The sequence below is a fragment of the Anas platyrhynchos genome, chromosome 22 (assembly GCF_047663525.1).
Source record: "Anas platyrhynchos isolate ZD024472 breed Pekin duck chromosome 22, IASCAAS_PekinDuck_T2T, whole genome shotgun sequence".
Taxonomy (NCBI): domain Eukaryota; kingdom Metazoa; phylum Chordata; class Aves; order Anseriformes; family Anatidae; genus Anas; species Anas platyrhynchos.
The window spans coordinates 2869903-2883887 of record NC_092608.1 but is presented as its reverse complement, the minus strand read 5'-3'; the positions used below and the strand labels follow the sequence as shown (position 1 = coordinate 2883887).

Genomic DNA, 13985 nt, shown 5'->3' with positions numbered 1-13985 from the left:
CCCCTCCAAACGAGCCCCTCATGGTATTTGGACCCCAAACATGACAGTCCAGTCTCCTGCATTCTTCCCTCGCTTTTCTTCTGGTCCCAGAGGGGATTTGTGCTTTCTCCTCCAGGTTTGTGAGTGCCGTGGAGCTCTTTCAGGGAAAGCTGAGTGAGCAAAATGTGTGCACTCAGCGCGAGTCCCTACGCTAAGTGACACGGGGGTGTTCTGGGGAAGCTGTCTGCTTCCCTGCTGCAGATGGAGTGCTTGCTGCCTGAGTCTGTGTGTGTCTGTGATAGCATTTCACTCCGTGCTGTGGGTGGAATATTTTTGCAGAAACTTAGTCACAACTGCTGAGTGCTTAAGAACAACAATGGGGGCGGAAAAGAGCGAAAGAGGGCAACAAGGGGGTGATGTTTAAATGAAAAGCTGTAGCAGGGCGAGGCTGGGATGCTTATCTGTGGGTTTCCCTTCCCAGCGAGTAGTTCATTTGTGGAGCACGGGCGAGGAAACCGTGAGAGTGCTGGCCTTCCTCGTGCTGAACAAGATCTGCCGCCACAAGAAAGACGCGTACCTGCACACCTTGCTGAAGGTGAGCCTGCTGTTTCCTCTGCTCTGCAGCTTTTCTGAAGTCAAATGCAAAGAACTTAGGGCAGCCTCTGAGGTAGGGCAAGGTGCTGGCTCCCCTGCAATGTAAAATGGGAGAAATTCTGCAGGTCAGAGTCTCCTGCTCGCTGCTGTTGTTCCTGCGAGAGGCACACAGGCCTGGGCTTCACAGAGAATGCCTCTGGTACTTGCCTGTCTGCTGGCTGAATACTCATCCTCCAGCCTCTCAAGGGCTTTCTTCAAGTGCTGACACGCTACTCAGTGCTGCTCTCAGCTAATGGCCGAGGCTCCCAAGTGTAGTTTGCTTTGTTACCACTGTTTGTTACCAGAGAGCTGCATTAACTGCTGTGACCAGCCTGCAGCGTGTGTGGCTCAAAGCCATCCTGCAGCTCCTTCCTCCTCCTGTGGAGGAGCAATGGCAAGGACGTTTCTAAGCTCTGCTAAACAATGTCTGAGTGAGAAAAGATTCTGACTCTTTCCTTGGAGAGGAGTAGACTGAATTCTCTTCAAATATTTTTTGTGAAATGTCTGTTTTTTAAAGGAACACTTTGCAGGTGGTTGGGAACGCCTGAGTGGGGAAGGTCGGTAAAACACTGGTTTTGTTCTGACAACAAGTACATCATCCTCTTTCCCCAACAGCAAATGTACATCTCGTTTGTGAAGAACTCAAGATTTACTTCTCCCAGTGTGCTGCCCATGATCAACTTCATGCAGCGGACGCTGACAGAGATGTATGCCCTGGACACCAACATCTCCTACCAGCACGCCTTCATCTATATCCGGCAGCTCGCCATCCACCTGCGCAGTGCTATGACCATAAAGAAGAAGGTAGGTGCCCTGCTGTGGGGAGGAAAGCCACTGTAGCCACCTCAGGCTTTTGGTGGCCTCTCTGAAGAGTCAGGAATTGTCTGATCCATTTCATAACATGCCGAGGGATTACTTGCTGGGACTGGGAGCTTGAAATCTTCATAGCTGTCCGTGAATTCTTCTTTTGTGTGTTAGTTTTCAGCAAGGAAGGAGAGAACAGGCCACTACAGGGGGTGGGAGTCACTTTTCTCTCCTCATCTTGCAAGGATTTCCCCTCTCCCTATTCTGCATTTATAGTTGGCAGCCTCTGTTGCAAAAGCCCAGGGTAAAGAAGACCAGGAATGACCCTGGTGTGTGTGTCTGCCCAATCCATCAGCAGCTGGCATTGCCCGTCCAATTGAACAAAGCAGCTCAGACTTTTTGGGAACAGCCCTGATTTGGGCCGCCTCCAGTCTGACCTAGCAAATCTGAGTCAGCTTGTTAATCCTGGCTTTGTTCACGTTCAGCAAAACGGATCCCTGTAGATTAATGCTTGAGCTGCTCCCAAACATTGCAGGATTGGTGACCGGTTAAATCTCCTGGCTGTTCAGACATGGGGATAAACGAAGTCTGGGATGTATGTGCCTGCCCTAATTGGATTGTGGTGGCTTCTTACACACTCAGTGTAAGACTGAGTCTGGCCCAGACAAGACCTAAATCCACTTGTTTTCACAGCTGGGGAGGGTTGCGGGAATTTTAAATGACATCAGCACAACCAAAAGGTATAAATCCTTGCAGTAAGCCAATTAACTTAAATTGAGCAGTGGGTGGCTGTGGAAGGTGGTTACAGGAGCAGGTCGCTGTTTACAGAAGAAGCTGAGAACAAACCTTGGTACATCTCAGTGACCTGGTGAGAGCTCTGCCACTTCCAGCTGCAGCCTAAGTTCCTATCACAAGATTTGGGCCGGTGGTTGCAGTTCAGGGCTTCTGTGCTTTTTCTGGGACTTGCACATGTTGTTTTCACCATACAAAAGGGGTGACCTGAACCTTGAAAGCCTGTGTGAAACAGGCTGGAGCTGAGGCACCTTTTAAAATCTTATCTCCTAAAATCTTGGTGCAATGCTGTGCGTTCTGGGCCTGCAGAACTCATTGGAAAGAGTGTCCTTAAGGGACTTCTGCACTCTTTCTGGGCTTCTGTTTACTCTGGCACTATGGGCTGCTCCAGCACATGGCAGGAAGGAGTAGGGGCTTGCCCAAACATTCTTGAAAAACCACGTGGCTTGGATTTTGTGCAAGACTTGGTCTGGGCCAGCCTGAAACCACCGTTCTGGTGTCACGGCGTGTCAGACACACTGGCCTCTTGCATTGTTTTTGCTGGTAACCATAAAGGCTGGCTTAGAAACAGAGCTGCAAGTTTGTTCTCAGCTCTGTCATTTTTACTCTGCAGTTGAAAACTTCAACTGGCCTGGACTGTGTCTTTCCCAAAAGCAGGGAGGAGTGCTAGGCTGATGGCTCGGTGCTTGCTGTGACAGTGAACGCTCACAGAAACATCTTCAAAATACTGGCATTATGCTTCAGAGATAGTGGGGTGGTGGGCAGGGAGGTTGGTTAACACATCTGAGGGAAGGGAGGCCTTGAGTGGGAAGGATAAGCTGCCCCATCACAGCCAGAGTCTGAGTACAAAGAGGGGAAATCCAGAGGAATTTCCTCCTGTAGTAGTTTACATGCTTTTTTTCTCTCCTTTCTGGTCTGCAGAGGCCAGAAGGCAGCTGATGAGGCTGTCAGAGCAGTGCTGCTTTCCAGCCTTCCTACCTGGGGGTTCTTAGGGACTGTCCCCAGGCCTGTGAGTGAACGGTTAAAGGCTTCCTGATGCTTGGCCGCATCTCACCATCTGCTGGGAGCTGAGTCATTAAATCATCCCTCTCCAATGAGCCGTACTTGGGAAGAAAAGCAGGCTGTGCTGTGCATTATTTCCTTCAAGGCACTAACCAGCACTAAATTATGGCGTGCTGCATCTGACTCTGCTGGGTGGTGGAAGAGCCACCAGCATCAAAGCCACAGCCAGAATGTGAGTTATCCTCTGGGCAGTGCGCAGTGTCCTGCAGGAGAAAGAAATGAATTGTGGAGAGAAATTAGAGTTGAGCCCCTCTCAGGTGCCCCATTTTCAAGTCTGTTCATCTTTTTTCTGCAGGAGAACTTCCAGTCTGTCTACAACTGGCAGTACGTCCACTGCCTCTATTTCTGGTGTCGGGTTCTCAGCACAATCTACCCCAGCGAGGTCATGGAGCCCTTGATCTATCCTCTGACACAGGTCATCATTGGCTGTATAAAGTAAGTGGTTTTTTTCTCTTCTGGCAATCCTTCTCTTGTTGGATGTGGTAAAACAGTTCCAAAGGGGTGGTACTGTTATGTGATTCGGATTTAACCCAAGAGCTGCTTTTGATGGAGGTATTACAGCTGCAGGCGTGTTGCGAGCACGTTGCATGAAGGAATTAAAGGGTTGCTGGAGAGGAAGTCAGCGCCTCTGCTTCACCAGCTGAGACCACGGGCTCAGGGGGTGTGAAATCAGATGCTGCAGGAAGGATTGGGCTCAAAAGTAGCTAAGTGGTGAACAGCAGTGAGGACAGAAAGTAGTGTCAGCTGCTTTTTTGCCATACTGCAGACTATTTGTGGAGTTTGTGCAGTCTGGGCGCATCTCTGAACAACCTAAACCCTTCTTTGCTATCATCTCGTGGGGAGCTGGGGAGACACAAGGCAATGCAGTTAGTTTTGGTGCCTAGTCCAATTCTGCTTTGCTAAAAAGCATGATACCTGAACTGCTGGAGCTTTGTATTTCTTAGAATTCATTGAGAAAGAGGACACTATCTAACAGGTAAGCTTAAAATAAGAGTAGTTCCAAGCATTCATGTGAAGTACTAACCCAGACGGGACAGTTTTGCCTTTCAACATCTGTTGGAATGTCCTCACAAGTAGAGGAGTGGCAGCACCAGGTAGAATTCCTTTCCTGAGAGCTTTTTCCAAGAAGTTATATCTGTCTGGGTATTTCTGTGGAGCTGTCCAAGTGCATGCATGCCGTGCCATGCTCATGCTCAGCAGTTCCTCATAGTCTCAGAGCTGTGCTATTTTGAGGGGAGTTGGAAATCAGGGAGGAGATAAGGACTTGGTTTTGGAATCAGAAGTGTGCTGAAGTCTTAATTGTGCACAAGCCTGCTTGCTTATTTTGAGCAATATGAAAGCTTTTCTCATTGTTTTTTGCTTGCAGTTTTTTTACTTCACTTATCTTTTTCCCCTATCACCCCGTGTGTTTGATTTTTTTTCTGCTTTGAAGCTGCTGTTAATGGGTGTTGAGGGAATTTCTGAATCTCTGGTGATCCCTGAAATCCTGTTAGCTCTGTAACCAGATTCTCAGCTTTAAAACCCCACCCGCCTGGTCTTGAAAAACTCCCAAGTGGTGATGAAGATAAGCAGATTTAAACGATCGTTGGTGTGCATACATCCTTCTCCCCATCCCCCATGTGCACAGGCTGCTTCCCGCTGCTGCTGCCGAGCTCCAGTTGTCCTGCAGACAAGTCGAGGCAGTTTTCTACCTGTCCAGGCAGATAAATCAGCGAGCTGGGGCCAAGGAGAGGTGAACTGGGTGAGTCTCAGCAAGAGCAGCAAATAAAACTTGTTCGCATCAGCGATGCGCAGAGGTGCTCGGCACCAAGTGCAGCCACCGTCTGACAAGGTGTCAAAGGTTGGGGAGCCTGAGAGATGAATTTTAGCACGGGGAAAATAGAAATAGATCCCAGGTGTGTGTGATGGGGTGGTAGGGAAGGATGCTGTGCGGCTTTTCCATCCGCAGAACATTTCTCTTGTGCTCCTGGGAGCATCCGGAGGGGGATAAATAGCCCTTGGAGGAGATTCTCCTTCCCCAAGTGCCTTCAGAACCAGGAGGTGGCGCCTTGCTCCAGCGAAAGGGCAGCGAGCAGGGTGTCTGTCTGCAGGACCAGCTCCTTGTGCCACCCTGGTGGCTTTCGGGAGGGGATTGCAGAGAAACCACCGCTCATCGGTTTGTTTTTGCTCTAGGCAGGGACCGAGGCAGAATTGGAAATGTGATTAAATACGGTAACTAGCAGCAGAGGGTTGCTGCTAAAATTAAAATCAGCTCCCTCGTTTCCTTGCTCCCTCTCCCTGCTCTCCAGCATATAAAACACACCGAAACTACTTTTAATAATGCATGGGGTCCGTTCCTGAAACGTGTCCAAGCTGCACATGCTCAGATGTGATCGGGGAAGGCAGACTGCTGAATGGAAAAATGTTGGAATTGATCGCTTCTGACTTCAGGGCTGCTGGAAAAAGCCTCGCTGCTGAGTTTGCTAATGGCATTGCCTTGTAAAAATCAGCGGTGTTGATCTTGCAAACAGCTGAAAGGTTGCAGTTGCTTTGACCACTGGGGTAGTGCTGTAGGCATTGCAGAGACAGAACACAAAGGAGATGTCTGCTTTTCTTTGCTTCTGTGGTCTGTAAAGTTTTTGGTCTGGTCTGCATACTTGTTTGTCTTTCCTGCTTATTTTTGTGTGTCAGAGTTGTTGCAGGTGCTCCTGTCCCTTTTTCCAGGCTGAAGGCAAGCGTTCTCCTGACCTTGTCTGCTTGACTTCCTACCTTGCTCTTACTCCAGGCTATAAATGTGAGGTTCTGCCCTGGCTTGTAGTTAAATGAGGATTTGTGATGCCCTGTGAGGGTTGGTCTCCAGCCTCCCAGCACGTACAGATGCAAGCACAGCTTTGGTGTCCTTCAGCTCCTTCCCTTGGCTGTCCCCTCTTGGTGGGGCAGAGACCGATACCGTAAGAAGCTTTCTGTGTTCTCCCCAGTCAGAAAAAGACTGTGACCAGACAGGAGTAGAGCAGAAGGAACTGTATCTAGTAAAAATAAGCCTCCAAGTGCCTTGGGGCTGTTCCCTGCACCACAGCCTGCTGCACAGGAGAAGCAGGGCAGGTGTTGCAGGAGATGGTGATGGTAAGACAACAGAGAGCACTCTCTGAGATGAAAAACATGAGCTGTAAACCAGAGCAAGTGGATTTGAACTTGCTGGTGTGACCCCTGGGCAGATCTTCCTCAGCAGAGCCAAGGCCCAGCTGTGTTTTGTATTCCCCGAGCATCCAGCCATCGGGAAGTTAAACAGATTGTTGCATCGCAGAGCACTCTAAAATTAATGGTCTTGGTTTACAGTAAATCTATACATTTAACAGGTTTATCCCTCGATCAATTAATTCCTGAGAATGGCTTTCGTCATCTCTAGTGGTGCCAGATCGGGGCGGGAAGTAGATTTATTCCTATAATGGATCCAGTGATAATTATTCCACTATTTAGCGTGGGGGGAGGGTGGGGGAGGTGGAGGTGATTTATGGTGCCAGGTCAGGTGTGTTCTCCCCTGGGTTTCTCATCAAACCCTTTTTGGGTGGGGAGGGAGGGATTTATTGGATGTAGGGCTGTTGTTTGAGAATTCCATGGAAAAAAAAAAAAGAAAAAACTTGTTAGTGCTGGGGGCATTTGTCTTCTAGTACAGGTGTGCATAGCAAGAGGTTTCTGGAGGGGTAAGGTAACGAGTTTTGGTGTCCTAGGGGTAGCCATGGGATTGATGCTGGGCTCTGTGTTCTCTGCTGCTGGCTTAGGTGGCACCGGGGGAGCTGAGCCTGCGGTGCCCCACCTTACAGAGGCAGCTGTGCTTATTTCCCTTTAATATCCAAGGGCATAACAGCCTAAAGCATGGTCAAAGGCGGCCTCTTTCCCTCCCTGCTCATCACTAGCAGTTTCGATCCTCTTTCCTCTCTGAAAGAGGAGCAGCTGAGCGATTCCTCCTCTGTTGGAGAGGGCTGAGAGGGTCTTGTGATGCCCCTCTCGTTCCTGCTCTGTCCTTTCTGACGTGCTGCTGGTCCAGCTCCTCCTGCCCTGCTGACATTCCAAGTGACAAGTGTGGCTATTGAGGTGACAGCACAAGCTGTGTGGGCACGCAGAGGGTACGCAACCTGAAATTGGTTACCACCTTCTCCCTGCAGTCCCTCCTGTGTGCTGGGGGAGCCCATTTCTGGCAAATTCAGTGCTTCAGCTGAGCATTTCACTGCTGGTTCCTGCCACTTCTCGTAGCACTTCCCCTCCTCTGTCCCAGAAGAACCTGGTGCTCTGGTTGCAGGACCTGGTTGTTGGTGTCACAGCTTTAGCACGCATGAATTTTTCCCCGCTGTGGGATAGCTTCAGCTCAGTTTGCTGTGCAATCCTAAAGCTCTCTTCCTTTTTGTAGAGTGGGAAGGGCTCTAAAACGCTGCTGGGGGCTGCGAGTGCAGCTCCTGTATTATCCTGGCCTAATATCCTTTCTTTTTTTTTTTTCCCCTCTAGGCTGGTGCCCACAGCTCGGTTCTACCCGCTGCGCATGCACTGCATCCGTGCCCTTACGCTGCTGTCTGAGAACACCAGGACCTTCATCCCCGTGCTGCCATTTATCCTGGAGGTCAGTGGGTCCTGCTGGTGTAGCAACAATTGTCTGCTACCTAATGAACACGTTTATATTTACCATACCCACCAACAGCTCCCCCTGGGATCTGCTCACACCCTAAACCCCTTGGCAAACACCATCAGACAGCGTGCGGTTAGCAAACAGGATTAAATTCATAATTTTCCTCCATCTGAGATCAGCTGGGTGCAAAAAGACATTCCTAGGTGGTTTGGCTGATGCAGTTGGAATAGGCAAAGGGTTTCCAAGGAGGAGCTTTGATTCAACTGGCTGCAGTAAGTCCCGAAGCTGTTACGTGATCCCCTTGATGTGTTTGTGTCTTAGCAAATGGAAGAGTTTGTCATAACCACAGACAAAGGGAGATGGAAGGAAAAAGGTGCTCCAAGGCTTAATTTGGTCAAAAAGATCCCCTTAAAGGCAGCCTGGCGAAACACAGGCTGTTTGGTGAAATACTGGTGCCTTGTGTTTTCCATCCAGATTCCCATAGATCAGATTCCTGATGTCTCCCTGCCTTGCTGCTGTGAGAGGGCAGTACAGAAGTGGCTTTTTCTTTGAAGAAACACTTCTGAGGGAGAATGGGGCAAGGTGAGGAATGCAAAGCCCCCGAAGGTCAGCGTGAGGCTGGCTGTTAGAGGAGAATGAGGGAGGCTTCTGTAACAAATGACCTGAGTCAGCTGGGCTCGTTCCTAATCAAGTTCTGTTGAAGCCAAGGCTTTTGTGGTTTTGTGTTGTTGTAAACGTCCTCTGCAAACCACATCCTCTGAGCCCGTGGAAGCCAGCGATGTTTATAAATCTCCTCCTGCTCTCCCGCCCCCCTCCGCTGCGCCCTGGCCCTGGCCTGTGCGGCTTTGCCATTTGCCTGCTTCCTTCCTCTCCTTCACACACTCTTGAAACTCTGCCAGCCACATCCACCCATAGAGGCATCTCCACGCTGCTGTAGCAGAGCCTGGGGGGCAGGACGGTTCCTCTGCTTTTTATTTTTAATTTTCAATGCTCAGAGAGAAAAAAACCTCCTTCACCGTGGGGCTGCAATCCGTGTGTCGGGCCCCAGCCAGCCGTGACCACAGCGCACGCTGAGCTTCCTCCCCACCACATCCCAGCCTGCTGCGTGTGAGGCGCTGCTGGGCCTGCCTTGTCCAGGTGTTGGTGACAAAGGAGAGACAGGGGGCAGGGTTAAAATGCCTGCACACGTGTTCCTAGCCCTTAATTTCAAATTTGAACCCAAGGTGCCAGGGATAAACAGTCCTGCACCACACCGTGTCACAAAACCAGCACGTTTTAAACCCAGCATCCAAAGCGAGGTGAGAGAGAAGCAGCACGCTGCTCAGCCCCTCCTAAATGCTGGGTTTAAGGGGCAGGGCTGGGGTCAGGGGGCAGATCGAAGCCTTCCCATGCTCCATTTGCTGTGAAGGACGGCAGCCTGCCCCTCACTCGCTGATGCAGCTGGATCCAAACGTAGCCAGGCTCTGGAGTGAGCGACACCAGACGTGCACAAAGCCCTGGAAAAAAAACGTGGCTGAGCTTTGTATAGCCTCAGTGTGGATCTTGAAAACCTTCTCTAAGAAGGGACCACGATTGCTTCCCTCCCCCCTCTCCATCAAGAATCCCAGCCCTGGCTACCTCTTGTCTCAGCCCTGTCGCTGCCGTGCTTTCAGGAGCCAGCAGATTGAATGTTTGTGCAATTCCCCCAGGCACGGGAATTCCCCAAGCCCCTGCCAGTCGAAATGAGAGCTGGCTGCTTGATGCAGCCTGACAGGAGCTGATGCTCCCCAGCACGGGCACCCAGGGCTGTCTCCTCTTTTGCCTCTGCTTTTCGGGGGGGAGCGAAAGAAGCTTGCTAAAATCACCTCTTAGATGAGAGGAGACAGCTTGAGAGAAAGCGTAAAGCAGGCAGGCTTTTATTTTTGTATTGTTCCCACCCTTGGAGGGCCTGTGAGATCCCAGGCTATTTTTTTTTCCCCCAGCACTTCAATTATTTTGTGACAGGCACTAGTTTCTGCAGCAGGAGAAGCGGTGGCTCATCTGCTGGAAGGCAGGTGTGGATAAACAAGGTGGAAATCTCCCCACAGGCAGGCTTGGCATGCCAATTTAAAATTAGCTTCCCTGCGGAGGAATGGGGAAAGAGGTTAACCCTGACGTGCTTAGGGAGGCGTGAGCTCTTCACTTTGACACTTCAATGGCTTGAGTTTTGGTTTGGATGTGCAGCTCGCTTTGGAGAAGGTCCCCGGGGGGCCTGAAGCCCGGTGACATACCTGGGTGGGGGCTTGTTGGGGGCCCATAATCCTGGACCTTGTCATAGATTTAAGTTTTCTACAAGCTGGGGGCTCTTTGCATTATTGCACGGAGGAAAAACTACAATGTCAGGCTTGCTGAGCTGAGCCTCTGCACCAGCTGAAGATGCATCCCTTATCCTGGGTGTTCCCTCCCTCCAAATACTGCCCTGCAGCTTTTAAGCTGCACAACCCTGCTTGTGCCAGGACTTTTCTTAGTGAAATGATGCTTGACCCATCTAATAGCCTCCTACCAAGAGCCAATTGGCTCTGTGGATGAGGGAAGAGCCCCCCGGGTGTTTTATCTTCCTGTTATCAAGGCTTTGGGTGCCATCTCCCACACCTCACAGCCAGGCTGAGGATTTGGGGGCTGGAGAAGCTGGCTGTGGGGTGTGCTGCTGGGTCATTGCTCGTCAGGGGGATGAGATGTTATCACTCATGGTTTGAACACAGGGACAAGGACAAAAAGCGTGCAGAAGGTGCAAAGCTGGGAGGAATTACTGCACCAGCAGAGCCCTGATCTTCAGAAGGACCTTAGCATGTTGGAGAAACCTCCCGTAGCTCAACTAAGGGGGATGCAATGTCCTGTAGGGGGGAAGGAATAACCCCAGAGGATGCAAAACGGGAATATATTACAAAAGTTGAGCAGTTTTTCTCAGCTTGGCAGCAGCTGGGCTCTGAGCAGCCCTGCTGGGTGCCGGGGGTGAGGTGGAGGGTGCTGGAGCAGCCGCGGGGAGGCTGCAGGCGGGTCCTGCAGAGCTCTGCCTCCTTGCTGGGGGCTGGCCTGGGGCAGCCGGCCTCGGGCTGATCAAAGTAGCTGCCAGGAGGCTTTGCTGGAGCCTGAGAAAAGTCAGGATGGGGTGGGGGTAATAAAATAAGAGTGCTGGGGCCGTGGGCTTGGTTTTCTGCTGGTGCAAGCTGTACACCCCAGCACCCTTCACCCTACCAACGTAGGAGGAGTGAGCTAGAGCTTGCTGAAACCCCACTCCTGTCCTTTTTTCTGTCTGCTGGTGGGTCTCACTCCAGCCAAGTCCTTGGCTTTGGATGTTTTCTGGCCCTCCAGTCCCTTATTATCACCTTTCTGCCCTGCCACAGGATTCCTAGACACAGTCATCCCCTCTTTCAGCCTGGCCGCTCTCTGGGCCATCCTGCACGATCTAGGGCTGGGAACCACACTTTTCCCCTTTCCACGTGTCCCGACAGATTCCCCAGCACATCTGGGAAGGTTTCAAACCCTCTGCTTGTATTTTCCCACTTGCCTAGTGGCATGTTAGGATCCCACAGCACCCGCTGCCTTTTTCTTTAATGCGTCTGACCTCGGGGATCAATACGACTGTTTTGGCCAAAGAAATAACCGTGCATAACGAGGTTTATAGCATCGATTCCCTAGGCTAGGGCTCTTTGTTTTCACAAGCCACCAGGCTTGTCCCTCCCTTCCAAATAACCTGGATTGACAAATAAAATGTAAAAAAATCAATAGCCGGCTCCATGCTTTTCTGGCCCGGGGGCACCAGAATGACCCGAGCGCCCTCCCTCTCCCCCACCTCACCCTCTAGCAATCAGTGCGCTGCCTTTCTGGGCTGCTTGGGCTCTGATGATGAATGTATCGCCGCGTAGAGGGAATAGAAATTATTTCCTGCTCGAAAGTAATATTTAGAAGTGTTGGGAATCTAGGGGCTGAGCGCCTTGGAGGCAGGGACCTCGTGCTCAGAGGCACGGGCAGGCAGGCTGCGTTCCCTGTCAGACCCCTCAAAGGTTGTCAGCTGGCACGCAAGTGATTGCCAGTTGGTCATTTGGGGCTGGCTTTTTGAAACAAAGCTCCCTTATTAGCGACCACCTCCCTTGATTGCTGCTTGTTATCCCCTGATGGGAGTCTTTGGGAACGTGCCCTGGTGCGAGCGGTCTGTGCAGCTCTTTTCAGCTTTCTCCTGAGGTCTACCTCTGCCAGCTTTTGCATGAAATAAATGTTCTTTTCCCTAACCATGAGCATTAAGCATTATCATTTCCCATTTCTGGAAGAATGTAACAGCAAAGATGCAGGTTTGACATGCCGCGGTGTGTTGGGCATCCAGCTTTACCCTGGGTGTTGTGTGTGCCTGTTGGGGTTCTTTTTGAGGAGCTACGTGTGTAGTCTCTGCTCAGCCTCTGGAAGGGAGCCAGTTTTTTCCCCACGTCCCTTGCTATAAAGAGAAATGTGTCCGTGGAGAATAATCTGTGCTTATTCAAAGGCTGTTCAGTTATAATTGGTACAAGGGACACTGGTGGGAAAGGCATTAGACCAGAGACTTTGCCTGGCAAGGGGTATTTGTGGAAAGGACTTCCTGGTCCATCTGCTTCCTAGGACAATTCAGGCACTTACTTCAGTGACAATAAGAAGGTAATCGGTTGGTATAAGCAGCATTTAGCCTTGATGTTGAAAAGCATCTCGTCTTCAGGGACAGCTCCAAAGCACACTCAAGCCTTGCAGTACCACCCTGCTGTCCGAAGCACAGGTCTGAGGAGCAAAACTCTAGTTCCTCGTGCTGTTGCTTGTGTGGGTTCCCTTTTACACCACGCTTCCGTGGCATCTTTCATGCTCAGGGCTCTAAAGCCTCGAGTATGCTTGGTGTTTGCTCCCAAGCTGTCCTTTGCTGGGACATTTAAAAAAAGCTGTTGGACAGCGATCAGAACGAGCAGGCAGGAGTCAGGGCTCTTGGATTGTCTTCTCAGCTCTGTCATCAACTGCACGGTCTTGGTTGAGTCGTGGGGTGTCTGTTTGTTTCGTGGCGTGACCATCCTTACGCTCAATTGCTTCTCTTGCAGATTTTCCAGCAAGTGGATTTCAACAAGAGGCCAGGACGCATGAGTGCTAAGCCGATAAACTTCGCGGTGATCCTGAAGCTTTCCAACGCCAACCTGCAGGAGAAAGCCTTCCGAGTAAGTGGAACCCAGCTACCAACAGTGCACATCCTCAGCAACACAGTCTCTCTACAAACAGGACTGGCCCTAGCCATGTGTTCTGTGATCCCGTCCTGTAGGTTAGAGGCTCATTTCCCAGTCTGGGAGCTGAGGGGCTTAGTTCCTATCTGATATCTCTATTTCTGCTCCCTCTACCTAGGATGGCCTCATCGAACAGCTCTATGACCTGATTCTTGAGTATCTGCATTGCCAAGCCCACAGCATCGGGTTCCCAGAGTTGGTTCTCCCCACTATCATCCAGGTAAGGTATAGGACACCTCTTGGAACGTCCCCAGAGTGGGATGAGCTCCTTTAACCTAGCAGCAAACTTTAGATGGTCCTGATAATGTGAGGAGAGAGCTGTTTACCTTTTCCTAGTCACAGTTTGTGTTTGCATTTTGAGGGATTCTTAGGAACAGAGGCATCCAACAGGAGGCTGAAGGTAGGTGAAAGTGGCTTTAGTGTGAGCCGCTCTTTTGGGAGACAGAGAGGGACAACGGGCTGTAGAGATGCATTTTTGACCAGTGAATGCAGTCCTTGGCGATTTAGAGTTGTCCAGATTTGCTGTATTACCTCACCACAGCACCTGTGCTCTCAGAGCTCGTGTTTCTCCTTGCCTTATGGCTTTTCTCACGTGCTCTCCACAAGATGGCAATCCTCTCTCCCTGCCTGTGTCCCCTCCAGCTGGGGCACTTTCTCCCCGCGTCCAATCCCCGTCTCTGTCCATCTCCCTCAGCGCACCTCAGAGCATTGCTGCAAAGAGCTCTCCTTTCCCTCTGCCCTGGCATTCCGTGGCAGGCAGTTCTTCCTCACCACTTCGTGTTTACACACTTCTTTCCCTGCAATAAGGCAGCCTAATGGGGTCATGTCTGGGTGTATGGAGCCTAATCCTCCCCTAATACCGGGAGCTGAAG

At 50.8% G+C, this 13985-nt stretch overlaps 1 protein-coding gene across 1 annotated transcript in view; it reads left to right on the top strand.

The window, feature by feature from the left end:
* NOC2L (NOC2 like nucleolar associated transcriptional repressor) overlaps positions 1–13985 on the top strand; it is a 36231-nt gene that overhangs the window by 5137 nt on the left and 17109 nt on the right. Inside the window, exons 9-14 of the mRNA XM_027443365.3 lie at positions 461–574; positions 1228–1416; positions 3566–3705; positions 7750–7861; positions 12937–13050; positions 13232–13333. Of these exons, the coding sequence (XP_027299166.3) occupies positions 461–574; positions 1228–1416; positions 3566–3705; positions 7750–7861; positions 12937–13050; positions 13232–13333 (771 nt within the window). The remainder of the gene's footprint in view (positions 1–460; positions 575–1227; positions 1417–3565; positions 3706–7749; positions 7862–12936; positions 13051–13231; positions 13334–13985) is intronic.